Source organism: Molossus molossus, unplaced genomic scaffold (genome assembly GCF_014108415.1).
Source record: "Molossus molossus isolate mMolMol1 unplaced genomic scaffold, mMolMol1.p scaffold_m16_p_14, whole genome shotgun sequence".
Classification (NCBI taxonomy): Eukaryota; Metazoa; Chordata; class Mammalia; order Chiroptera; family Molossidae; genus Molossus; species Molossus molossus.
The window spans coordinates 7,474,221-7,498,091 of NW_023425349.1; the positions used below are offsets into that span (position 1 = coordinate 7,474,221).

At 46.8% G+C, this 23,871-nt stretch overlaps 3 protein-coding genes and 1 non-coding gene across 5 annotated transcripts in view; 2 read left to right on the forward strand and 2 right to left on the reverse strand.

Annotated features, from left to right (window-relative positions):
- LRSAM1 (leucine rich repeat and sterile alpha motif containing 1) overlaps positions 1 to 4,036 on the reverse strand; it is a 36,525-nt gene extending 32,489 nt beyond the window's left edge. The window contains exons 1-5 of the mRNA XM_036261854.1: positions 3,994 to 4,036; positions 3,465 to 3,612; positions 1,535 to 1,638; positions 1,067 to 1,123; positions 507 to 551 (exon numbers count right to left, since the gene is read on the reverse strand). Coding sequence (XP_036117747.1) covers positions 507 to 551; positions 1,067 to 1,123; positions 1,535 to 1,606 — 174 coding nt within the window. The 5' untranslated portion in view covers positions 1,607 to 1,638; positions 3,465 to 3,612; positions 3,994 to 4,036. The remainder of the gene's footprint in view (positions 1 to 506; positions 552 to 1,066; positions 1,124 to 1,534; positions 1,639 to 3,464; positions 3,613 to 3,993) is intronic.
- Positions 4,037 to 4,130: 94 nt separating this feature from the next.
- RPL12 (ribosomal protein L12) lies at positions 4,131 to 8,255 on the forward strand. The gene is made up of 7 exons (XM_036261495.1): positions 4,131 to 4,263; positions 4,806 to 4,879; positions 6,319 to 6,417; positions 6,767 to 6,848; positions 7,395 to 7,481; positions 8,000 to 8,112; positions 8,244 to 8,255. Exons 1-7 carry the CDS (start codon positions 4,227 to 4,229, stop codon positions 8,247 to 8,249), a joined length of 498 nt encoding a protein of 165 aa, XP_036117388.1. The 5' UTR covers positions 4,131 to 4,226; the 3' UTR covers positions 8,250 to 8,255.
- LOC118630350 lies at positions 7,177 to 7,306 on the forward strand. Its single transcript, XR_004959592.1, has one exon. It is a non-coding gene; the product is annotated as a small nucleolar RNA SNORA65 (small nucleolar RNA).
- A 1,747-nt stretch (positions 8,256 to 10,002) lies between the features above and the next one.
- Positions 10,003 to 23,241, reverse strand: ZNF79 (zinc finger protein 79). Of its 2 annotated transcripts, none has more exons than XM_036261493.1 (5): positions 22,922 to 23,241; positions 18,222 to 18,310; positions 17,156 to 17,282; positions 16,550 to 16,645; positions 10,003 to 11,303 (listed from the first exon to the last, which is right to left on the reverse strand). In XM_036261493.1, exons 1-5 carry the CDS (start codon positions 22,929 to 22,931, stop codon positions 10,132 to 10,134), a joined length of 1,494 nt encoding a protein of 497 aa, XP_036117386.1. In that variant the 5' UTR covers positions 22,932 to 23,241; the 3' UTR covers positions 10,003 to 10,131. The 2 variants fall into 2 exon arrangements, with proteins under 2 accessions (XP_036117386.1, XP_036117387.1); XM_036261494.1 differs by lacking the exon at positions 22,922 to 23,241 and adding an exon at positions 19,635 to 19,714.
- Between the last annotated feature and the right edge of the window lie 630 nt (positions 23,242 to 23,871).

Genomic DNA, 23,871 nt, shown 5'->3' on the forward strand with positions numbered 1-23,871 from the left:
ATAACTTATTTAGCTGACTCGTATTTAGCCACATTCAAAGCTGCAGAGATTTTCCGAACAATCATTCATCACATTCTTGATCTCCCCAGGTGACCAGAGTGAAGTGCGTGTGGTTCTCATTACTGGTAACAATGAGGTTGCTCAGGGTTTGCCCTGTGGCAGGCAATACACTCTGTGCATGTATCTCTGTCTCCACCTCTCTGCCTGTCAACGCACTCGATTCTCACTACAGCTGTGCGAGAGTAAGCCACGAAAATGTCCACTTCATAGATGAGGAAACAGAGAGGTAAGAGTTTAAGGAAGTTGCCCAAGTCATGAGGGGCCAGGCCAGGATGTGACCCAGGGCTGTCCAATGCCAAAGCCAGCTCTCCTAACTGGGAAAAGACCTGCTGCAGGCCGAAAGGGCGAGAATCCCAGAGAAGAGAGATGCCAGGGAGAGAACTCCTAAAAGTCCCACCCGATTGCAAACAAGCAATAAACAATTCTCTGAAAAGGACTCATCTCACCTTCTTCTGCAGAACTTTGCATGTTGCGAAAGCCCCAAATGGAATCTAAGATAAAATAAAGAAGGGTCAGCGCCTCCCCTCCCACCAGTTTTCAGTTTGTTTTCTAAACGGTACACATGTGAGGAAGAGATGAAGCAGGAGGCGGACAATGCAAAATGCTGATGTGAAAGGCTCAGCCCAGGGAAAGGCTGGTGAGGAGCCCTCCCAATCAGCTGGCAGGAGACTGCCTTGCCTGGCCCTAGCCCACCCACCCATCCCCATCATCAACTCTATCAGGGGCAGAAGAAAGATCTCTGGTGCTGTGCAGAGCCTGGAGAAACCCAGATTCTCCTAGGAATCTGTGGGTACATTTTCTAAGCAGCCTCTTTGACTTTTGAAGACTATGCTGAGGCAAAGAGCATCTCAATTCTTTGGGACAAGAACAAAATCTAAGGAAAGATCTCTTGATTAGTGCTTCTGGGCCTTTGAAAGCCCCAGTCCACACCTGTCTTCCCAGGGACACGTGCTTCAAGAAACAAAGGACAGATCGAATTCACAACCAGAACACCACCCCAGTTTACCTCTGAGAGCTCACATTTAGAGATGTCAAGAATGTCATCTGCCCCAGCTTCTTTTGCCTAAGGATAAAAATTATTTTTATGTTTCAAACAAAACATCCTTGGAGAGTGAACAAACCAGGCAAAGAAAAAGGATTAAAGATCTGCAAGGGACCATGGTCACCATCTGGTTCAACGAGTCCATTTTGTAGGTGGACCAGCGATCCCTGCTTTACAGGGGCTTGCGGGCCAGCAGGGAAGAGCAAATGAACAGGTAATGACAGGTATAACCAGTCTACGGAGGGAAGCACAGGGCACTCCTGAGCGCCTGACAGGCAGCCTCATCTTTCTGCTCTACGTCAGAGATTTCCACCGGGCGTGGGGGAGGCTGACCGGAGAGAGCACGGCTCGTTGGGGGGCAGGGCAAAGCTCTGTTTTATGGGGCAGAGGCAGAGTTGTACAAGAATTCACAGGAAATCCATTTCTGCTCACCAGACACATCTGGTATTCCAGGCGTTTCCGAGCCTCCTCACTGGGTTTCCGCTTCCGGAAGAAGAGTGGCATTGTTCCTTTTCCCCGGGGCAATCTTCACGACACTAGGGCATGAGAGAAAAGCTAGGACCCGGGGAATCTGTCACACCTAGGGCAGGTAGCACAGTAACACAGAGCACGTAGCTGGTCTGTTGGAGTGTAAGTTCCTTGAGGGCGGGAAATGTGTCCATCTCAACCATCACTCTGTCCTGAGCCAGGTGTGGCAGATGCTCAATATCCTTTGTTCTTTGTTAAGCAAACAATAAGCATCAGTATGTGGTAGAAAGAGCACAATGGCAAGCCAGGTGACCAGGGTTTGGGACCACATTTGTCACCAGCCACTGTGAGACCTTGGCATAATTTTGCCCCGTTCTAGATTCCCATCTCTCCTCCATGTTAGGCAAGGGGGTGACCTAGAGAAAGTTCAAGTCCTTTCCAAGGATGCTCCCTGAGGACTCTAACAGGCTGGCCTGATGAACTACTTCTAGCCTCTGAAACACTGTTAGAGTAGCATCTGCACATCCAACATGGCATGACATCAGCCAGCCATGACCTTGGGGGGCTCGTCAACTACACTATAACCAAAGATATATATATTTTGTCCTCACCAGAGGATATTTTTCCATTGACTTAATTGATTTTTTAGATAGAGTAGAAGGGAGGGGGTGAGGCGGAGAGAGAGAAACATTGATGTGAGACACACACATCGATTGGTTGCCCCCCACACAACCCTAACCAGGGTTGAGGATTGAACCTGCAACCCAGGTATGTGCCCTTGACTGGAATTAAACCTGATACCCTTCAGTCCGCGGGCCGACGCTCTAATCACTGAGCCAAACTGGCCAGGGCCCAAAGAGATTTTTAAAATACAAATTCAAAAGCAATTCTCAGGCACCTTACCACTCTCACAGTTATTATTCCATTCGATTCTCACCACAGCCCTGTATATAGTGATGACACTGAAGATAATTGAGTTCAGTGACTTGTTTATACAGCCTGGATTGTAGCAAAACCAGTCTGGAATTCTGTTTTTGCCAGCCCTGATCCTCTGGATTTCCCAACTCTTTGGTGCTAGAATAACTTAGCACACACTACGTACACTGTCCTGAACTCAGGAGCCAGGAGCTCACTGCCTACCCAGGATCTGCATATATCAGCGCTTGATAATGGACATCAATGGGCCAGGAAGCACTCATCCAGGGAGGCTTACGGTTAACACCATAGGATTTGGGATGAAATATAACTGAGCGGGAATCCCAGATCTAACACCCACGAACCCTGTCACCTTGCTTCAGCTCTCTGAGCCTCATTCCTCATCTGTAAAGGGTGAGTAATAATGTTACCAACACCTGGTTCTATGAGGATCCAGTGATTTCATATACAAAAGCCCATAGCACAGTACCTGGCACATAAGGAGTGCTCAACAAACATTGGCCACATAGCACCACACATCAAACAAACATTTACTGAGGGCCTCCTAGTTTAAGGCCCCAGACACACACCCAGTCCTCAGGGGGAGCGGGAGAGACCACAGGTCTCCCCCCACAGGGGCCTGGGCTGTCTGTGGAGCCGGCCAATACTGCAGAGTTGGCTCAGGCCCCTCTTGTCAACCCATCTGCCTGCAGGGGTGAGGAATAGCCTAAAATCAGCTCTTCCCCATCCTTCCCTGATGACCAGCTCTTACTCTTCTGCTTCCTAATGACTAACCCCCTCCCCCCAGGTCCAGCCCTCTCCACCTCTCCCCGTGACCATTCCTCCCTCATCCCTCCCAGATCAGCTCTTCCCAACCTGTTCCCCATGCCCACCCCTCATCCGTCCCTTCCCCCGACGTCCAGTCCAGATGGGGAGAACCACACCCATCCTCCCCTGGCTGGAGTGGGGAGTGGCCCACCTGGCTTTGTGGGTGGGCAGGTCCCCGACGAACCCGCGGGGGAACCAGAAGGCAGGCGATCACTCGTAGGGCTCGGTCATGGAAGCCGGGTCGCAGACCACCTGGCAGGAGCCCGGTGGATCCGGAGGCTGGTCTGCAAACGCTGGAGCTGGGGACATCAAGTCAGAATCTCATAAAGTCATGCAGACCAGGATGACGAAGTCTGAGACTCAGAACCGCAGTCTCTTAGATTTAGAAGTTAGAACAGATTTGGACGCCAACGAAAATTGGTTTGATAACTAAAATGCACACATCACGAGGGAGTTAAAAGAGGGCCGGGGTCGCTGTGGACCTGGAGTCTCGGAATGTGTGCAGACCTCTGAGGGGAGGGGCGGAACCCTGGGATTGGATGACAGAGACCGTGGGGTGACCCACACAATAAGGGAGGATGAGGAAAGGGGGGACGGGATCTTGGGAGCCGCCCTCTCTAGTGTGCCTCCCCTGGGCGAACTGCCCTGAACCCCCTCCTGAGCCCCCCTTCACCGCTCACCACGGTGACAGTGCCTCCTCTCATCAGCCTCCGGTGCCTGCCCATAAGTAACATGGCGGCAAGGGCGTCGCTGGGAGGCTGGGCGGAGAGGGCGGTTCTCGCGATAGCCGCGCTTTCCTGCCTATATCCGGCGTTGCTGAAGGTGTTCCGGTCTTTCGGCTCGGAGGAGGCTTGGGTGCAACTTTCTTCGGTGGTCCCGAATCCGGGTTCATCCGACACCAGCCACCTCCATCATGCCGCCGAAGTTCGACCCCAACGAGATCAAAGTCGGTGCGTGTTTTATTGTGGCCGGGGCTGCGGGATGGAGCAGCCCGTCGGGCCTGCGGCCCCTCCGCTGTTACTGCCTTTCCCACGTCGCGCGTTAAAGCTGCTGCCTACTAGAGGCCTTCCCGTTGCCGCGTTCAGGGCACAGCGAAGTCCTGGCCAAGTCTCTTACCCTTTCTGGGCCTCAGCTTCCCCACGTGTAAATGGGGAGGGAGGACCGGAAGACCTGTGGCGGCTTTGCAGCCCGCACGCCTTAGGGTAAGGCTTGTCTCGGGCGCTTTCCCCCTCGGACTGGGTTGGCTGGCGGTCCGGCTGCCTCCCCGCCGGCGCGGTGTGGGCCTCGGTAGCCTGGCCGAACCGGAGGCCGCTGGTTCTCGTGGCGCTTGGAGCAGCCCACGCGCGAGGAGGGTGGCCTGCCTCGCTCCTCTCTGAGGCTCTTGTGCTGTTTGGAGAAGAGGCAAAAGGTGGTGTGGTTGCCCCGGAACGATGCGGGGAGAGGGCAGTGGCTGGGACTCGGCAGAGGCACTTACCGTTCTCATTCCTCCCAGTATACCTGAGGTGCACCGGTGGGGAAGTCGGTGCCACGTCTGCCCTGGCCCCCAAGATCGGCCCCCTGGGCCTGGTAAGTCATTTCGGTGGTGGGGCGTTTCTTACCCGAGGAGGAGAGCAGTTCTGCTCTGCCTGTCATTTGGCGCTGGCGGATTTCCATCCGCGGCCAGACCTCACGTTCGCTGAATTGCCACTAGGTGCGGTAGGGAAGTTGTGTATGAAAACCCAACCCAGCCCTGGCCGGTTTGGCTCAGCGGTTAGAGCGTCCGCCTGCGGTCCGGAGAGACCCGGGTTCGGTTCCCGCTAAGGGCATGTACCTCGGTTGCAGTTTGTCCCCGGCCATGGTTGGTCCCGGTCGTGTGGGTGGCAGCCACTCGATGTGTCCCTTTCACATCGTTGTTTCCCTCTCTCTCTCTTCCTCTCTCTCCCTCCCACTCTGTCTGTACAAAAAATGGAAAAATGTCCTCGGATTTGGATTAAAAAAAAAAAGAAAACCCAACCCAGTACCTTGAAGCGGTAACTTCTCCTCTGTGTCTTAACCTCTCCTGTTAGCCCACCCGAGGGGTAGCCTGGAAGGGGCTGCGTGAGGGTTTTGAAGTCCAGTGGCATTTCCTACTCTGCTCTAAACCTGGTTAATATGACCAGTCTTATTTGCCTGCTTTTCCATTTTATTGAACTTGAATTTCCCTAAATATCATTAGGCCTTTGTTCCTTGAACAGTGGTCTTCTGTCCCAAATGTTCTCCCACCTTGGTCTTGCTTAACCAGTGTCTTAAAATACTCTTCTTGGCCCTTAGCTCTGCTAACACTCAATGCACATATTTGTTTCCTAGTAGTCACCAGGAAATTCTAAAGTAGCAAATGCCCAGATCCCAAGTAGATTTACTTGGGGTGGCCTGACACAGGAACTAATACCTTTTATTTTTTTTGTTAATCCTCACTAGAGTATATTTTCCATTGACCTTTTAGATAGAGGGAGGGAGGGAGGGAGGAAGAAACATTGTTTGGTTTCCTTCTGCATGACCCCCGACCAGGGCTGGGGATAGAACCTGCAGCCCATATACATGCCCTTGACCAGGACTTGAACCTGGGTCCCTTTGGTCTGAGGGCTAATGCTCTAACCTCTGAGGCAAACCTGCCAGGGCAGGAACTGATATTGTTAAAGCTCTCCTGGCGATTTGAATGTAATTAGTGTTGGAGATTCCTTCCTGCGTTCCCAGTAGGTCCTTAGGAGAGAGTAGGTGTGTTCAGTTACTCTGCATCATTATGGCCTTTAGCCTGCAGCTTACAACCCTGAACAAACCTCACCCATAGTTTCATTTTCCCAGTTTATACCACAGTGAGAGCCTCCCCTTGATTGGGTAGGTACAGTTGTGTGCTTCAGTTTCCTGTGTGCTCTGTAAGGGAGAGGGAGACTTGGGGTATATTGCCAAGTAAGGAAGACTGGGCAGGTTTTCAGGCTGCTTAAACTTTGGGCACAATATGATTACATACCTTTATTTCTGTTCTACAGTCTCCTAAAAAGGTTGGTGATGACATCGCCAAAGCAACCGGTGATTGGAAGGGTCTGAGGATTACAGTGAAACTGACCATTCAGAACAGACAGGCCCAGGTACTTGTTTTGAGGGAGGGCCGGGGAAGCCATCCTCTGGGATTCCTGGGTGCAAGGTTTTTGCCATGTGCTGCTAGGTGAGAGAGTTTATCTATGGGGAAAGTTTTTCTGAGAGTATAGAGCAAAGTCAAAGACATGTGCTCAAATATTGACTCTTGTCACTTGTGTGACATTGGGCAAATCACATGTCTCCTGGGCTAGGCCGTGTTCTGGATTGTGAAAATTATTTGAGAATGTACAGCAAGTACAGTTAGCCTGGCCCATGGTCTCCAAGAACCAAGTTCTTGGCAGTATTGTCTTCGTTGGAGGGTGGGGTAGGGCTTATTCACATTGAGAATCTCTTCTGCAGATTGAGGTAGTGCCTTCTGCCTCTGCCCTGATCATCAAAGCTCTCAAAGAACCACCACGAGACAGAAAGAAGCAAAAAAACAGTGAGTGGTTTTTTCCTTGGTAATCTGAGTTGTTAGTGGTATTGTCTACATAATACTTAATACATAGCTGCATGTTTTCTCTTTAATAAAACCTAGGGATGGCACGGGGGTTTGATGGTTAGCTCTTAAAGGTCTGGGCAGTACCCAGAAGTGCCATGCAGGGTGAAGCAACTGAGAATGATGATTAGTAATTAGGAGAGCACTTCTGAGAGCTGGGTGGCATTCTGAATAGCTTAACTAACCCCAATAATTTAAGCTTGTCTTTTCTCATCTCTAAAACAGTCTTTTATACATACAATTAGTAAAGAGTTGGTTTTGCCATTAGCCACCCGCCACTGCACCTGACCAGTTCTCTGTTGGCTGGTGCAATCCAGTGGTGAGCTGAAACTAAACCCCAGCTTAGGAAACAGGGTTATTCTTCATGTGGATGACTCTGTGCCGAAAGCATGGGGACAACCTGGAAATGGCTGAGGGGGGAGTGCATTATGTGGTCTGCTCTGGGTTTGTGCTGTAACAAAACGTTTGCTGTATTTTTTCCCCCTGCAGTTAAGCACAGTGGAAACATCACTTTTGATGAGATTGTCAACATTGCCCGACAGATGCGGCACCGGTCTTTAGCTAGAGAACTCTCTGGTAAGAGCAGGGCAACATGGAACTACCTTGTGATAAGGGGCACATTCACCAAGTGGTAGCATTTTCCCACTTAAAGGAGATGTGATTCTAGAAGACCCCAAAATGGCTTGATCATGGTGAAGATTTGGGGCCAGATGTGTTTAATCTGGGTATCATGGAGACTTTGCATTCAGGGCTTACATAACTAAATGGAACTCTGAATTCTGAATTAGGCCTGTGTGGCTCATGTTGCTGGTTAGATTCCCTGTCCCAGCCAGGGCATATATAGGAGACAACTAATCACTGTGTCTCTCTCACATTGATGCTTTTCTTTCTCTCTTTCATTCCAAGAATCAATGGAAAAAAATATCCTTGGGTGAGGATTAGCAAAAAAAAAAAAAGAATTAGGAGAGTCAGGGTGTTATTTCTGGTATTTTATGAGAGTTGCCTGCTTTGGAACTCAAAAGTATTTTCCCACTGGTGTTTGAGGATTGTGAGGGGCCGACATCTCCATCTAATGCCACCTTTTCTAATTATAGGAACCATTAAGGAGATCCTGGGGACTGCCCAGTCTGTGGGCTGCAATGTTGATGGCCGCCACCCTCATGACATCATAGATGACATCAACAGCGGTGCTGTGGAATGCCCGGCTGTAAGTGACTTCTACATCAGTTTTGTTTGCTAAAATCTGTGAAAGCTAGAGAGTTCTAGAAATGGGCAGTAGTGGGGTCGAGAAGACTTTTTGTCCTATCACTGATAGGATTTCTTTTTTCTTTCCCACAGAGTTAAGAGCTACAAAGGAAAATGTTTCAATTAAAGATCATTTGACAACCAATGGACTTTCTGATGTGGCCTCTTCCCTGGGGGAAGCTAAGCTCCTTTGTGGTCAGGTGGTTAGTGGGGCCAAGGTGGTGAACCCGTGGAAGTAGCAGTCTGGGCAATGAGCTCCTTATGGGTGACAAACAGATTTCTGACCTTGATTGGACCAGCTCAGGGAAGACATCCAGAAGGGGAGTCTCAGCGGTTTTTGTAGAGACGTTCATGGATCTCTTCATAAAGAAGGAAAACATGTTTAGCATAACTACATGGGGGGTGAAGTTCTTCATCCCAGACCAAATTATTTGGTCATTTGGGGCCCAGAGCCCAGAATTCGACTTTGATATCCATTGCAGTGCACAGCTGGGGTTCACTGATGGAACAAGGAAACAATCTTTATCATAAGTCCTTGATGGATCTTGAGTTTATGTGTGAAAGTGAGGGTCAAGTATACTAAAGTTTAGCTACGGTCTACCCTACCATTCTCTGAACTTGTTTGCTTTAAACCAGTTAACAGACTATCTTCTAATATATGTTTTCCCATCTTTTCCTCATTTTCCCTTGTTTCCTTGGAACCACCTTTAGAGCTTATCATTCCTTTTCCCTTTATTAAACATACAATGAATGGACACCGGCGCACTGGGACAAGCCACACCTGAGTAGCTTGAAGCACCACTTGGAAGGGGTTTCTTGTCACTACCCTAAAGGGAGCTGGGAATGATTAATCCAAGAACTTAATTTTCTGCCATTAGTAATTTCTTTGCCTCTCCCATAATTTCATCAACATGCCCTTTTAGGTAGGTGGTTTTTAACTGCCCCAGGTGTAATCAGGTTTGGGAAACAAACTACCCTTTAGTGGAAAAGTGAGGGGAAAATGAGGATTCCAGGATAGGTGCCAAGTCGCCTAAAGATTCAAAGCTAGAGGCCTTAGGTGAGGGCAGTTGTCATAGGCTTCCCTTACAGCAGGCAACTGGTAATGGGAGGTCTGTCCAAAAACTTAGGAAAACACAGGAGTTTTGTAAGTGCTGTGATGAGATCACACAGGTTGTGTGTGAAGTTAGTTGTAAATATCAAGGGGCAGTACCCACCAGGGCAGTGCAAAGTAGAAAAGGAAACAACTGTTCTCCAGTGAGGGGAAAGAAGTGATGACCCACCTACCCGAGCCAGGAAAAGCATGGCTGTAATTGGGTTGTCCCTCCATGTTAGTGTCTCCATAGAAAAGGATGTGCCTTATGGAGAGATTTCAGTAATTTCCTCCTGACACTCTCAGCTTCACTGTCCTTTCCTGGGACTTTCTTTACAGCAGAAACAAGCATTTAGTTCATAAAGTAGGCATTGGGTATAACAAGCAGTGTTCCTTAAGTTGCAGCTGTGTAGATTTTCATATAGTTCACACTAAGGAGTGACTCCTTTACCCATCCCCAATGAAACTGTAGCATTAAATGGTTGGTCCTAGAATCCCTTTCTCAATTGAATTCACTCTCCTTAATCAGATACCTTGTTGACTACATTATAGAGAAATGCTCTTTCCTGGCTAGTATTGGTTCTTTTGCAATGGCCATTATTCAAGGAGAGATGCCATTGCCAAGATACTTAGCCTTTAAGTAGGAACCAAGTCTTTCATTGATTTTAGCACATCTTTGTAAACCAAGGTTTCTAGAGTGCTTGGCACACAACGTACTTTGGTCCACTGAATATAGGTAACTAGTAATTTGACTTGGGTTGTTTAAGATTACAGAAGATGTTAAAGAAAAGCTGCTTCCACGTAAGTGATTTTATTAAAGGAGCAAAAACATGTTTCTAGGGGCTTTCAAACTACCTGTCAGGTCCCCGTCCACATAGGTCATGTTCCCAGTTACTCTCCAGCGTGGAGTCTCTGGTGTCTAATGAAAGCAGAACTACACCTGAAGGCCTTCCCGCACTCCCTACATTGGTAGGGTTTCACACCAGTGTGAATTCTCTGGTGCTGACTAAGGGACGAACTCTGGTTAAATGCTTTGCCGCACTCATTGCATTCATAGGGTTTTTCTCCAGTGTGAATTATATGATGTCGAATAAGGGCTGAACTCTCACTGAAGAATTTCCCACATTCATTACATTTGTATGGCTTCTCCCCAGTGTGGGTCTTTTGGTGGATTATCAGATTTGTGCTTTGGCTGAAGGCCTTCCCACACTCCCTGCACTTGTAGGGCTTCTCCCCCGTGTGAGTCCTCTGGTGGTTCGTGAGGTTGGCGCTCTGGCTGAAGGCCTTCCCGCATGCGTTACATTTGTACGGCTTCTCTCCTGTGTGGATCCTCTGATGCTGAATGAACGCTGCACAGTAACTGAAGGCCTTCCCGCACTCCCTGCACTTGTAGGGCTTCTCCCCCGTGTGCGTCCTCTGGTGGTTCGTGAGGTTGGCGCTGTGACGGAAGGCCTTCCCGCAGTCGCTGCATTCATAGGGCTTCTCTCCAGTGTGAACTCTCTGATGCTGAACGAGGGCCGAACAGTCACTGAAGGCCTTCTCACACTCGGCACACTTGTAGGGCTTTTCTCCGGTGTGGGTTCGCTGGTGTTTTGTGAGGTTTGCATTCTGGCTGAAGGCTCTTCCACACTCGCTGCATTTGTAAGGCTTCTCTCCAGTGTGAACCCTTTGGTGCTGAACGAGAGATGAGCTCTGGGTAAAGGCCTTCCCACACTCATTGCACTCATACGGCTTCTCCCCTGTGTGGCTCTTCTGATGCTGTGAAAGGGAAGAACAGTAACTGAAGGCTTTGCCACATTCATTACACGTGTACGGCTTCGCTCTGTGAGTTTTAATTATGTCTGAATTCCTCCTGAAGCTCTTTGTCCGTGGTTCACATTTACGGGGTCTCACTTCTATAGGAACTCTCTGCTGTGGAGAAAGGACTGGTCTCACATTGAAACTCTTCCCCCATTCACAGTTCCTGTGATCTGACTCCCCAAGGGACAGCTCTGCCCTTGTGTCTTGGAAAGATTCTTCAGAAATGTCTTGCTCTGGTGGTGATTCAGATATAATTTTCCAGTCTGAAAAATATTTAGAAAGGCAATTTTAGAAATTCCTTTGGTGGAAGAAGAGACTGCTGAATAACAAAAGGCTGGAGTCTGGCTGAGCTCCTAGCAGACAGGTTTGATGCTTCTTTCTTTCTCACCCAGAACATTACTGGTTTACGTTTCTGTTCTAAGCCATGAATAATGACCAAGATGGCTTTTCAGAGACACCAGCACACTTTCGCCCCCTTTTCTAAACTGCAAAGGGATGAATTTACCCTAATCCTCCACTGATGCAATACTTTTCTTTCTGATACGCATTGTTTTTGCCAAATACTGGGTAGTAGTCTCAAGTTGTGTTCTTAGTCTCACAATTCTCAGTTGTTTTGGGCAATATGCTTACCTGGTATAGATAATTCACTTTAAAAAGCTGATGAGCAATGCAGCAACATGAATTCTTTCACTTTTTAAATAAGATTTCAAAAATTGGTTAATTCTAGTGTTGGTATAAAGACTAAAGCTTTACCTCTGTGTGGTGGGATAGATCTCGATCTTTTATAAATTTAACTGAATCTGAATTATTTTTAGTAGTATGGATATTTTTTAAGTTAATGATTCTTGTAGATTTTTTTTTACACCCAATTAATATTCCATTGTATATATGTACTACATCTTCACCCACTCATCTATCATGGATAATTTTGCTAGTCTTGGCTGGTGTTTTATTTAGATATTTTGGAAATATTGTTCCACTCTACTGGCCTATAGGGTTACTGAGAAATATAGGGATAATCTCGTAAGTTTTCCTTTGTAGGTTACTGTCTTTTTCCCTGGCTGCCTTGGGAATTCTTTATCATTCATTAATTCTAGACAGTTTTAATGTGTCTGGAGGTCTTTTTGCATTGAGATAATTTCATAATCTGTTAGCTTCTTGTATTAGATTGTCCAGTTCTCTCTCTAGGTTTGTGAAGTTCCCATCAATTATTTTTTTAATCCTCACCCGAAGATATTTTTCTTTTATCTTCAGATAGAATGGCAGTGGGGGGAGAGAGAAACATCGACGTAAGAGGGATACATTGACTGGTTGCCTCCCGCCCAGTCAGTGCCGGGGACAAACTGACTAAGGTACGAGCCCTTGACCGGAGTTGAACCCACAACCCTTTGGTCCTCAGGTTGACACTCTGTGGAGCCAAACCGGCCAGGGCCCTTATGTTGCTCTTTTTAATGGAGTCAGATCTTAGAGTTCTTTTTTAAACTTAGCTCTCTCTCCCTCAATCTCAATCATTTCTAGATTTTTACTTTCAGGTTCGCTAATTCTGTCATCCACTTGATCTGTATTTCCAATGCTTTTTAATTTTTTTTTTTAAAATCACTTGAGGATATGTTCATTGATTTATTTTTATTTTTTTTATAGACACAAAGGGAGAGAGGGAAAGATTGATGTGATAGAGAAATATCGATTGGTTGCCTCTTTATATGCACCCCAAGGGATTGAACCTGCAACCTGTTTGGTGTATGGGACAATGCTCTAATCAACAGCCACCCTGCCAGGGCTTAATGTATTCTTCACCTCATTTATTGATAGTTCTTCAGCTGCAGAATTTGTTTGGTTCTTTTTTATAGTTTCAGTCTCTTTGGTAAAGTATTCCTTTTGTTCATTAATTTTGTTCCTGACCTCACTGAACTGTCTCCGAGTTTTCTTGTACCTTGTTGAGTTTCTTCAGAACAGAAATCTTGAAAATCAGTCTTCATGACTTTTGGGTTGTTTTTAATTCTCACCCAAGGATATTTTTTTGTTGATTTTTAGATAGAGAGAGAGGGGGTAGAGGGAGAGAGAAACAGGCAGACACCGACTGGTTACCTCTGCATGCACCCTGACCAGGATCGAACCTGCAACCCTTTGATATGCTGGATGACTCACTAACCACTGAGCTAAACCAGCCAGGGCTTGGTCATTTATTTCTTTCTTTCTTTATTTTTTTTTATCCTCACCCGAGGACATTTTTCGATATTTTGTTCAGATAGAGAGAGAGAGAGAGCGAGAGCAAAACATCGACGTGAAAGCGACACATCGAGTGGTTGCCACCCACACAACCCAACCCGGGCTGGGGACAAACTGCAACCAAGGTACGTGCCCTTAGCGGGAACCGAACCCGGGTCTCTCTGGACCGCAGGCTGACGCTCTAACCGCTGAGCCAAACCGGCCAGGGCGGTCATTTATTTCTTTAAATAGGTTTTCTGTCTCTTCTGGGACCACTGTGATTTGAATGTTGGTACACTTGATGATGTCCCAGAGGTCCCCAAAACTCATTTTTTATAATTCTGTTTTATTTTTACTGTTCTGGTTGGGGGATTCAGTTACTCTTCAGTTCTGATTGGTTCTTTCTTAAAAAAAAAAAAAAGTGTTTATATTGAGTTTTTTTAGAGGATGAGGAAGAGAGACATGGATCAGCTGCCTCCTGCACACCCCCTACTGGGGATCAATCCTGTGACCTCGTGATATATGGGATGATGCTTAACCAATCGAGCCATACCGGCCAGGGTGACTGGTTCTTTTTTATATTTTCTATCTTTATTTAAATTCTCGCTGAGTTAATCTATTCTCCTGGATTCATTGAACATCCTTATAACCAGTTTTTTTTTTAATCCTCACCCAAGGACATTTTGCATTTATCTTTAGATAGAGTGGGAGGGAGAGAGAAACATTGATGTGAGAGCTACACATTGACTGGTTGCCACCCACATGACCCCAACCAGGGTTGAGGACGAACTGCAACCGAGGTATGTGCCCTTAGCAGAAACCGAACTCAGGACTCTGGTCCGTGGGCTGACGCTCTAACAGCTGAGCTAAACCAGCCAGGGCTAGTGTTTTGAACTCTATTTGGTAGACTGCTTGTCTCCATTGCATTCAGTTCTTTTCCTGGGGTTTTGTCCTATTTGGAACGTATTTCTCTTTTTCCTCATTTTGGCTGTTTGTTTCTATGAATTAGGCAAAGAGCAACTTCTCTGTGCTAGGAGTGGCCTTGTGTAGGAGCTTCCTTCCCCTTGTATACACTGCCCAGTGTGTTTGGCAGGTCAACTGGAGATGAGGAAGGCAGGGAGGCTGGGACAAGCCTCGCTTGGGCCACATTGGCAGAACTGCTGGGGCTTTAGTTGGTGCCATTTTAGGCCCCAGGGAGTCCCAGGCTGAGCCTCACTGGGGTTGGCTCGGCAGGTTGGCTGGAGCTATAGTTGAGTGGGCTCAGGCTGCAGGGAGGCCTGAGGACAGGCACTTTGGGGTGCCTTGGTGGGCCAGTTGGAGCTTTAGCTGTAGCAGGTGTGGGCCATAGGGAGCCCCAGGGGCAAGCTGTACTGGGGACCACCTTGGCAGACCAGTTGGAGTGGGATCAGGCCATGAGGAGTCCAGGGGTCAAGCTACTTCAGAGCCTGGAGCTGCTGTTGGGACAGGTATGAGTGACACCTTGGAGGGCCAGCTGGAAGCTGAAGCAGGCTGCAGGGAATCCCAGGGGTGGGCTATGTTGCATGGGAGCCTGGAGCTGTAACTGGAGCAGTTGGAGGCTGTGGGGAATTTGGGGACAGCCATGGAGCTGGTTTCGGCCAAGATCCTGGTGTGCAAGTCTGTAAGCAGGCCCTTCAGTGATCCTTTCCTGCTGCAGGTCCGTGCATTGGGAACAGGATGCCCACAGTACCATGTCTTGGTCTCACCTACACATTTCTATGTGGTCACTTGCTTGTTTCTTTTGCAGAAGCTGTTCAGTCAGCTCTCAGCTCTTCAGGGGGACTGCTCTGCCTGTTGGTGTAAATTTAGCATGTTTGTGGGAGGAGGAGAGTTCAGGGTCTTCCTACACTGCCACCTTGGACTAGAAGCCCCAGAGTTAACTATTGTTAACCCTCTCTGGGGCCTTGTTCATTTGAATAGAAAGTTTTAAAATGCAAGTTAATGTATAGTATTTGGAAGTATCAAAAGTAAGTGAAACATAAGGTCCCAGATACCTGCCTCCTACACGGGGGTTTGTAGGTAAGGGAGTGGAGCGTTAGGGAAGGCTATGGAGTTTCCTTTCACAATTTAACTTAAGGTCTTATTTCTCAGAAATGAGTAGGGAATAGCAGGTTAGTTCTAGGTACCCTTAATTTGAATTTCTATACAAAATCTTGACCTAGACGGTCTTTCACATCATGGCTCCACCTCTTAAGAGCTGTGTGACTTTGGACATATTACTTACTCTTTCTGTGCTTTGGACTTATTTGTAGCTCTCATGGCAGAATTATTGTGAGGATTAAATGAGTTAAGGCACATAACAGACCCAGATTAATACCTGAGGAATAATAACTTTTATGAAAGCTTGTTACCATCTTGGACATTTTCCTTAGCTTCACATTAAGCAGATTTCCCTCGAAGGTGCAGGTGTGTACTAATGCCCAATCAATCGTGAGCACAGAAGTCCCCGTTTCTGGTTGAGAGAGTCTCTATGTATTTGATTACATATGACTTCTGAGTAAAAGATGAAAAGGAGCAATTTAGAAGATCATGTGATGTTCATGGACTGTCCTTCCTCAGCCCACCTCTCCCGAGTGCCAGTGTCTTTGTCAGTTTTCCCATTCACCAAATACTCAGGCAGGGTCATCCTTAATGCCTCTTGCTCTTACATCCAATTCACTAATGAGTCCTTTTGGCTTTAACACCCAAATATGTCCTGAATCCTCCTTACCACCCATAGTTATCTCACTGGAATTTGTCTGCATCAGATTCTCAGCTGATCTCCCTGCTTTTATTCTTGAACCTGAAAGTCTATTATCCACATACCTGCTGAGTTATCTTTTAAAACAAATCAAATATTGCCCCTTTCCTGCTCAAAACCATCAGTGGCCCCTATCTGATCTGAATAAAATCCAAATCCCTTACCATGGGCCTCCAGAGCCCTATAGATCTGGCCCCTGCCTACCACTCTCCCTCTTGTTCACTGAGTACTAAGGCCTTTTGATCCCAACACAAGCCAAGCTCATTCCCAACTTGGACCCTCAATACAAGTTGTGGCTCAGAATGTTTCTCCCCCAAATACTCACATGGCTGGTTCATTCTCTTCCTTCAGATCTCAGCTCCAATGTCACCTCCTCAAAGTGGTCTTTCCTATTCATCTGATCTAAAATAGCCCTCACCCCCATCCGTATTCCAAGTCTCACCTTTGTATCCCCCAGTCACTATTACCTGTCAAATGCATTCATGTGGGCTTCAAAGGGGTTTTTGCTCCCAAGACTCACTGGCTTAGTGCTTGTTCATTTACCTGGACAGGTAGTCCTTAGGCCTTCTCCCTCCAGCATCCATGGGCTTTCTCCTTGTTCTAACTGGGAGTTCATGCCAGGTTGGGAAACTGGAAGTCCTATTCAAAGGGAAGAAAAACGGGCTTTAGAGATTTGTCCTAATAGCCACTCAGAATTCAGGGGAGTAGAAACAGGCCAGTTAAGTCATTAATTTCATTCATTGGTGCCACATACTAAGGGGTACAGTAGTAAGACAGACATGGGGCCAATGTCTTAGTGAGGCATTTCTGGAAGGAGATACACAAATGCCCTCAAATATGGGGTCAAGCCAAGCAGTTAAGCTCGTAAAGCAAGCTACTTAGGCACATGGAAAATTAATGACTATGGAGGGAACTGGAAGGTTTACCCCAAACTCTACTGGGAAAAAAAGAAAACGGTGAGGTGCAGCCTCAGGGAGCAAAATGAAAATGCCTATTTCCTAGCTAAGAGTACAGAGACCTTTTCCTAGGGAACCAGGAGGAATAAACACTGCCCCTCCACGGTGTCTGCAATTCAAGATCACTCAACATTGGAAAGGGCTGCAGGTTCTCAGAATTGAGAAGATTATGTATTTTCAATGGTTTCCTTACCCAGTAGGACCAGGTTCCTGGACTTTTCCGGTATCTCCTCCTCGAACCTGTCCCTTGGAGCAGGGACCAAGTGCCTCCACTCTTTGTGAGTAAAAGCTACAGTCACATTGCCAAAGGGTGTGGATCCCTGAAACAACAAACACATTTCTTCTTGCCCAGTAACCTTAGGGTATGTGGTTGAGAAGGGGGAGGCTGGGAGGATGACTCTGGGTAAGATGGCTAGCAGGCCTAGAAAGGGTCTTGGAAAGGATTCAGGGCTCTGGGTAGTTCCAGAAAAGCACTCACTATGTGCTTAGCACTACTGGGACACTGACACACAAATATAAATAAAATACAGTCTCCCTTGCCTTCACATTCACAATTCTGGTAGATTTCACCTACTGATAAATAGAAAATATGTGAAATTACATAAACAGTAATTGGACAGAAAATAAAGCTGCGTGGGAATTAAGAGCCAATATAGAACAGAATTAGAATGTGAGTTTACATAATGAACAATCAGGTGCAAATTAGCAAACAGATGTGAAAGGTAATGTTTTCAGAACATTTAATAAATATCCCCATAAATTCACATCACATGGTACAGCAGGACATCCAGGTACACATGCAACCCCCTGTAATGTGTCAAAGAGATGGACAGATCAGTTTATAAGGTAGAAGAGGAATCCTGTGTGGAGGGCAGGAGGAGGACAGGAAGACCACAGAGAGAAGGCAGTCACTGAGCTGGCCTGTAGGAGATTCCTCAAAAGGAGCAAGAGGAGATTACCCAAGGCAGGGGAAGCACCATGAGCAAAGACATAGGGGCAAGGAAGCCTGTCATCTTCAGTTCAGGGAACAGTCTCCTAGTTAGCCACCCAGAAACCTGAGTGTCAATCTTCCCTTTCCTGCAGCTCCCCACAAATCAAGTGCTTAGTCCTTCCTCCTCCTCAGTATCACCCACTGGGTGTGTGTCTTCTATATTTTTCATGTTTTCTACAATGAACATGAGTTCCTTTTGTAATTAACAACAAAAAAACCCTTAATGTTATAATAAAAAGACTGGCCTCAGAGTACATTTCCAACTTACATGTGGCCCCACTGTGAGGAGACCAGCCACCATTCCTTCCTCTCTTGCGCTTTGCTCTTGGGAAAGAGTAGGGTGTGGAGAAGGTGGTTCTGGGGGAAGAGAAAGAAACCAATGAGGCATAAAAGTGTATAGCTCATCAAGGTAGAAAGTCTCACATTCTCACCCTGAAGAGGGGGCTCAAAGGACACGGAAAGTTTCAGGTCATGCCCTGGCTGGTTTGGCTCAGTGGTTAGAGGGTCAGCTCACAGACCAAAGAGTTGCAGGTTTGATTCCAGTCAAGGACACGTACCTTGGTTGCGGTTTGGTCCAGGCCCTGGTCGGGGTCAATCAGCAGGCAACCAATCAAAGCCCCCCACCCCCCATATGAAGATAAGTGGAAAAATATCCTTGAGTGAGGATTAAAAAAAAAAGTCTCAGGACACAGGGTGAATTTGCAGACTCATAGTGGGATGTACGTTTCCCCATTCTCTTCTTCCTACCTCAGAAATACCAATTCAGTCAGACATAGGGAAGCATTAGAGTGTAACAGACTCAAGTATCCGAGATCCACCACTTGCCAGGAGTGTGCAAATAACAAAACCTCTCTAAGTCTCATTTTTCTCATCCGTAAAATGGGAATGATATTCCCTTGTAAAGTTGTTGCTTTGAAGATGAAAGTGCAAGTTAAGTATATAGTTTACAAATATTACGTATTAGTTCTTTGGAGAAAGTGGCTCTGCAAATTTAAGACATTTGCCTAATCAAAAGAAGGTAATGACCAAGAGGATTCATCCCAGGAACACAGGTTGGTTCAACATACAAAAATCTATGTAATGCACCATACTAATACAGAGGAAAAAACCCCACATGATCATCAGTGAACACCAAAAAGACCATTTTACAAAATATGACACATTTCATGATAAAACACTCAAACTATTAACAGAAGGGAACTTCTTGTACTTGAGGAAAGGCACCTACGAAAAGACCAGAGCAAACATCGTACTTAACGGTGGAAGCCTGATGCTTTCTCTGTAAGGTCAGAAACAAGACAAAGATGTCTGCTCTTGCCACTGCTGTTCAGTATTTTACTGGAAGTTCTGGCCAGGGCAGTTAGGCAGGGGAATAAATAAATCAGGCATCCAGATTGGAAAGGAATTTAAACTGTATTCATGATGACAAGATTTTGTATCCAGAGATCTTAAGGAATCTACAAACTGGAACAGGTAAACAAGTTCATCAAGATTGCAGGATGCAAGATGAATATACAATAGACAACCTACTTAAAAATGGGCAAAAGATTTTAATATTTTTAGGTACTAGCAATGAACAGTCCAAAAGTGAGATTTAAAGCAATTCTATTACAAGAGCATTAAAAGAATGAAATACACAGGAATAAAAACAAAAGTACACCTCATATACACTAAAACCTACCAAACATTGTTGAGTCAGAACGATCCCTATCAAAATCCCAGCTGGCTTTTTTACAGAAATTGATACAGTGATTCTAAAATTCATATGGAAATGCAAGAGACCCAGGATAGTCCACCAATCTGGAAAAAGAACTAAGTTGAACTCATTCACAATTATCAAGTTTCTACAAAACAGTAATTAAAATAGTGTGGTACTAAAAAAAAAAAAATAGTGTGGTACTGGTATAAGGATAGACATAAAGATCAACAGAAAAGAACTGAGAAATAAACATTTATAAACAACTGATTTTCAATAAGAGCACCAAGACATTACATAGGGAAAGAACAAACTTTTCAAGAAATGGAGCTCGGACAACTGGACACCCACATAATGAAGTTAGAGCCCTGGCCAGTTGGGCTCAGTGATTAGAGCACCGGCCTGAGGTCCAGAGAGACCCGGGTTCGGTTCCCACTAGGGGCACGTATGCAGTTTGTCCCCGGCCCTGGCTGGGTTGTGTGGGTGGCAACCACTCGATGTGTCCCTTTCATGTCGATGTTTCTCCCTCCCTCTCTCCCTCCCGCTCTATCTGAACAAAAAATGGAAAAAAGCCCTGGCCGGTTTGGCTCAGCGGTTGGAGTGTGTCGGCCTGCAGTCCAGAGAGACCAGGGTTCGGTTCCCGCTAAGGGCGCATACCTCAGTTGCAGTTTGTCCCCGGCCCTGGTTGGTCATGCGGATGGCAGCCACTTGATGTGTCTCTTTCACGTTAATGTTTCTCTCTCTCTCTCTTTCTCTCCCTCCCACTCTATCTGAACAAAAAATGGAGGAATGTCCTTGGGTGAGGATAAAAAATAAAAAAGTCCTTGGGTGAGGATAAAAAAATTAAAAAAAAGAATGAAGTTAGAGGCCCTGACTGGGTAGCTCAGTTAATTAGAGCATCATCCTGAAATGCCAAGATTGTGGGTTCGATCCCTGGTCAGGGCACATACAAGAACCCTATGAATGCATAAATAAGTAAACAACGAATAGTTCTTTTTCTCCTCTCCTCCCTTCCTCTCTAAATAAAAAAAATTAAAAGAATGAAGTTAGACTCTTACCTTGTACTGCTAATAAAATGATCAAAATGGATCAAAGACCTAATGTAAAAGCTAAAACTCCTAGAAGAAAACAAATGTTTATAACCTCTAATTAGGCAATAGTTTCTTAGATATGGCAACAAAAGAAAAAATAAATTGGATTTCATCAAAATTAAAAACTTTGTGCTTCAAAGGGTACTATAGAGAAAGTGAAAAGATAACCACTGCAAAATCCTACATCTTCTAAGGATCCAGTGTCCAGAATATATCAAGAATTCTTACAACAAAAAGACAACCCAATTTCAAAATGGGCAGAGGATTTGGATACTTCTCCAAGCAAGATAATACAAATAGCCAAAAAGTACATGAAAAGATGCTTAATATCATTACTCATTGGACAAATGCATATCAAACCATAATGAGGTTACCACTTCACACACTCTAGATGGCTAAAATGGAAAAAGATGAAAGACAAGTGTTGATGTAGAGAAACTGGAACGCTCATACATTGCTACTGGGAATGTAAAATGGTGCAGCCATTGTGGAAAACAGTTTGGCAGCTCCTTGGAAAGTTAAACTGATACAGCAATTCCCCTCGCCCAGGCATAAACCCAAGAGTAATGAAAATATGTCCACACAAAAACTTGTGCACGCATGTTCACAGCATTATTCATAATAGCCCATACTGGAAACTACCCAATGTCCATCAGCCCAGTAACAGATAAACCGTAGTATGTCCAGCCCCGCGGTGTGGCTCAGTGGATTCAGCATCCTCCCATGGACTGAGAGGTTCCAGTTAATTCTGGGTCAGGGCACATACCTGGGTTGTGGGCTCGATCCCCACTAGGGGGCGTGCAGGAGGCAGCTGATCCAAGTTTCTCTCCCACATTGATGTTTCTATCTCAACCTTTCCCTCTCCCTAGAAAAATCAATAAAAATGTAGTATGTCCATGTAATGGAATATTATTTAGCCATAAGAAGGAACGAGGTACATTCATTCATGTCACAACATTACCCTAAATGAAATGTCAGACACATATATTGTATGATTCTGTTTTTATGAAATGTCCACAATGGGCAAATCCACAGGGCAAAAAGATTAGTGGTTGCCAGGGGGGTAGGTGGAAGAGGTAGTGGTTAATGGGCACAGGTTTTGGGGTAATGAAAACGTTCTAGAACTAAATAGTGGTGATGGTTGTACAACTTTGCAAGTATACTAAAAGCCAGTTGACTGTATATTTTAAAAGCTAATACTGTAGTTACGTGAATTATATCTCAATTCAAAAAGTAGTAGAGGTAGTACAGTCCTCAGAAAAAGAAAAAGGTCTGGATACAGGTCTTAGTACAGACCTTATGTTATTGAGTTGTACCTAACTCTCTTGGGAGAGGATGATAACCTCCTGCTTGCGTTCTCAGGTCTCTGGGGGAAGACAGCACGAAATGCTGTATGTCAAATTGGGCTTGGAGAGTTACTGACCAACACTGGGGCTCCTTGATCTAGGGGAGGATGGCACAGGCCTCGGTGGTTAAGATTAAATGCGCATTTGTGTCCTGCAAGGCGTTAAAGGGGCTTTCAGCTCTGGCTGGTTTGGCTCAGCGGTTGGAACGTTGGCCTGTGGACCAGAGTCCCAGGTTCGGTTCCCGCTAGGGGCATGTACCAAAAAAAATTAAAAAGTGTTTTCAAAAACGCTATTTGATGCTTACAGCTCTTAGAGGTAAACGAGGTACTCAATTATTTTACCCTTTCCTCCATAAAAACACAGGTTAAGAAACCTGGCAAGGCACCCAACAGTTTAAACAGGATTTCTGATTCCACATGTACCCTCCACAACTTCACAATCCAACTGGGTCGAACCCGCCCTCATCTCAGGTGGAGCCAGTGCTCCTGTTCCAAGCATCCCCAGCTGCGTCAAGAGCTGGAAGATCAGAAGCAGTGGAGGAGACCCCGAGTTCGTCCCATTTTCCTTCCCAGGCCCCATTCTCTCTAAGATGCTATCGGTCCATCAGGCAGATCGGGGTGAGGGGTTGGATACTCAGAGATTATCCAGGCTTGAGCTCCTCAAACTTTTTTGACCCCAGATTTCTTAATTAAAGATCGTCCCTAAGTGGAAGGATAACCGCAGGGTTCTGGGCCGGGTCGCACCGCAGTAATAGGGCGCAAGCCGGGACAAGAAGCCGGATCTCCCGCAAACCCTTCCCTCCACTCCTCACCTTCCCCCAGCATTTGGGTCTCACCTCGCGACATCGCCTCCCAGTGTTCTCCGGGCGTCAGCGTCGCTTCACTGCAGACCCACTCTGACCGTGGCCTCCTCTCCGGCCCCGCTCGGGTGCCGGGTCTGAGCCTGCAGTGCTGGGCCCTGGGCGCTGCGGTGGGGCCTGTCCAGCCGGGTCTTTCACTGTCTCGCCAGCCACAGCCAGGCGTCGGTAGGGAGCCCGAGGCGCAAGCAACGACTCGGTCTCAAACAGAACCCCGCGTGAAAAAATCGCCGCGGGCGGCCCGAGCGGGCTGCCGGGTACTGGGTGCCGGCGCGAGCTGAGAAGCCGCTTCCAGCTCCTGCCAAACACCAGGTCCGGCTCTCGCGCCAAAGGGGACGCGCCTGAACACCGTCACTTTCGGTCATGCGCGCACGCATCCCAGTCCCTCCAGACTCCATTCCCCAGAAGTCTCCGCGCTCTCTTCCTGGCCAAAGCCTTCTCTCGGCGCCAGCTTTGTGAGCCGCACATCCTCGTTGACCTCTCAGGGACGATTCCGCCAGTCCTTGCTCCCAGAATCTATTTCCCATCATGCTGTGTTGCACATGCTCTTCAGGTCCACCGGAATCCAACGCCGGGGGCCTCCGAGGCAGGAAGCGACTTGGCGCGAAGGACCCTGGGAGTTGTAGTTTTAGCGCACGCACAGAGCTACACTGGTGCCGGGCCCCTGATTTTTCAGTGGTTCACGTTCCCAGAGCAGCAGATCGCTCGGGTCTTGGACTTCGGGACCTTCAGCCCAGGCCCAGCCCCACCCACCTTCAGGGTCCTCTTGAGCGTTTGGGAAGAGTAAAGGAAATGAGGGCCTCGCGGTGTGAACAGGGGTGCCACGGGTTGGTGGGCTGGAATTCTCAGGAGGGAACTTCAGTGATTCCGGGGCAGAAACGCACTTTGATGGTGTACGACTGGCACTGCTGTGAGGAGACCCTGAACGT

What these genes read in the sequence shown, in the direction of transcription:
- ZNF79 (XM_036261493.1), bottom strand. An exon ending in TCCTCACAGTGGGGCCACAT is followed by an intron (nt 17,283 to 18,221) that starts GTAAGTTGGAAA and finishes TTGTTGTTTCAG; the next exon opens with GGATCCACACCCTTTGGCAA. An exon ending in CCTAAGGACTACCTGTCCAG is followed by an intron (nt 11,304 to 16,549) that starts GTAAATGAACAA and finishes AATATTTTTCAG; the next exon opens with ACTGGAAAATTATATCTGAA.
- RPL12 (XM_036261495.1), top strand. Translation starts at nt 4,227, where the DNA reads ATGCCGCCGAAGTTCGACCCCAACGAGATCAAAGTCG. An exon ending in TTCAGAACAGACAGGCCCAG is followed by an intron (nt 6,418 to 6,766) that starts GTACTTGTTTTG and finishes TCTCTTCTGCAG; the next exon opens with ATTGAGGTAGTGCCTTCTGC. An exon ending in TTTAGCTAGAGAACTCTCTG is followed by an intron (nt 7,482 to 7,999) that starts GTAAGAGCAGGG and finishes TTCTAATTATAG; the next exon opens with GAACCATTAAGGAGATCCTG.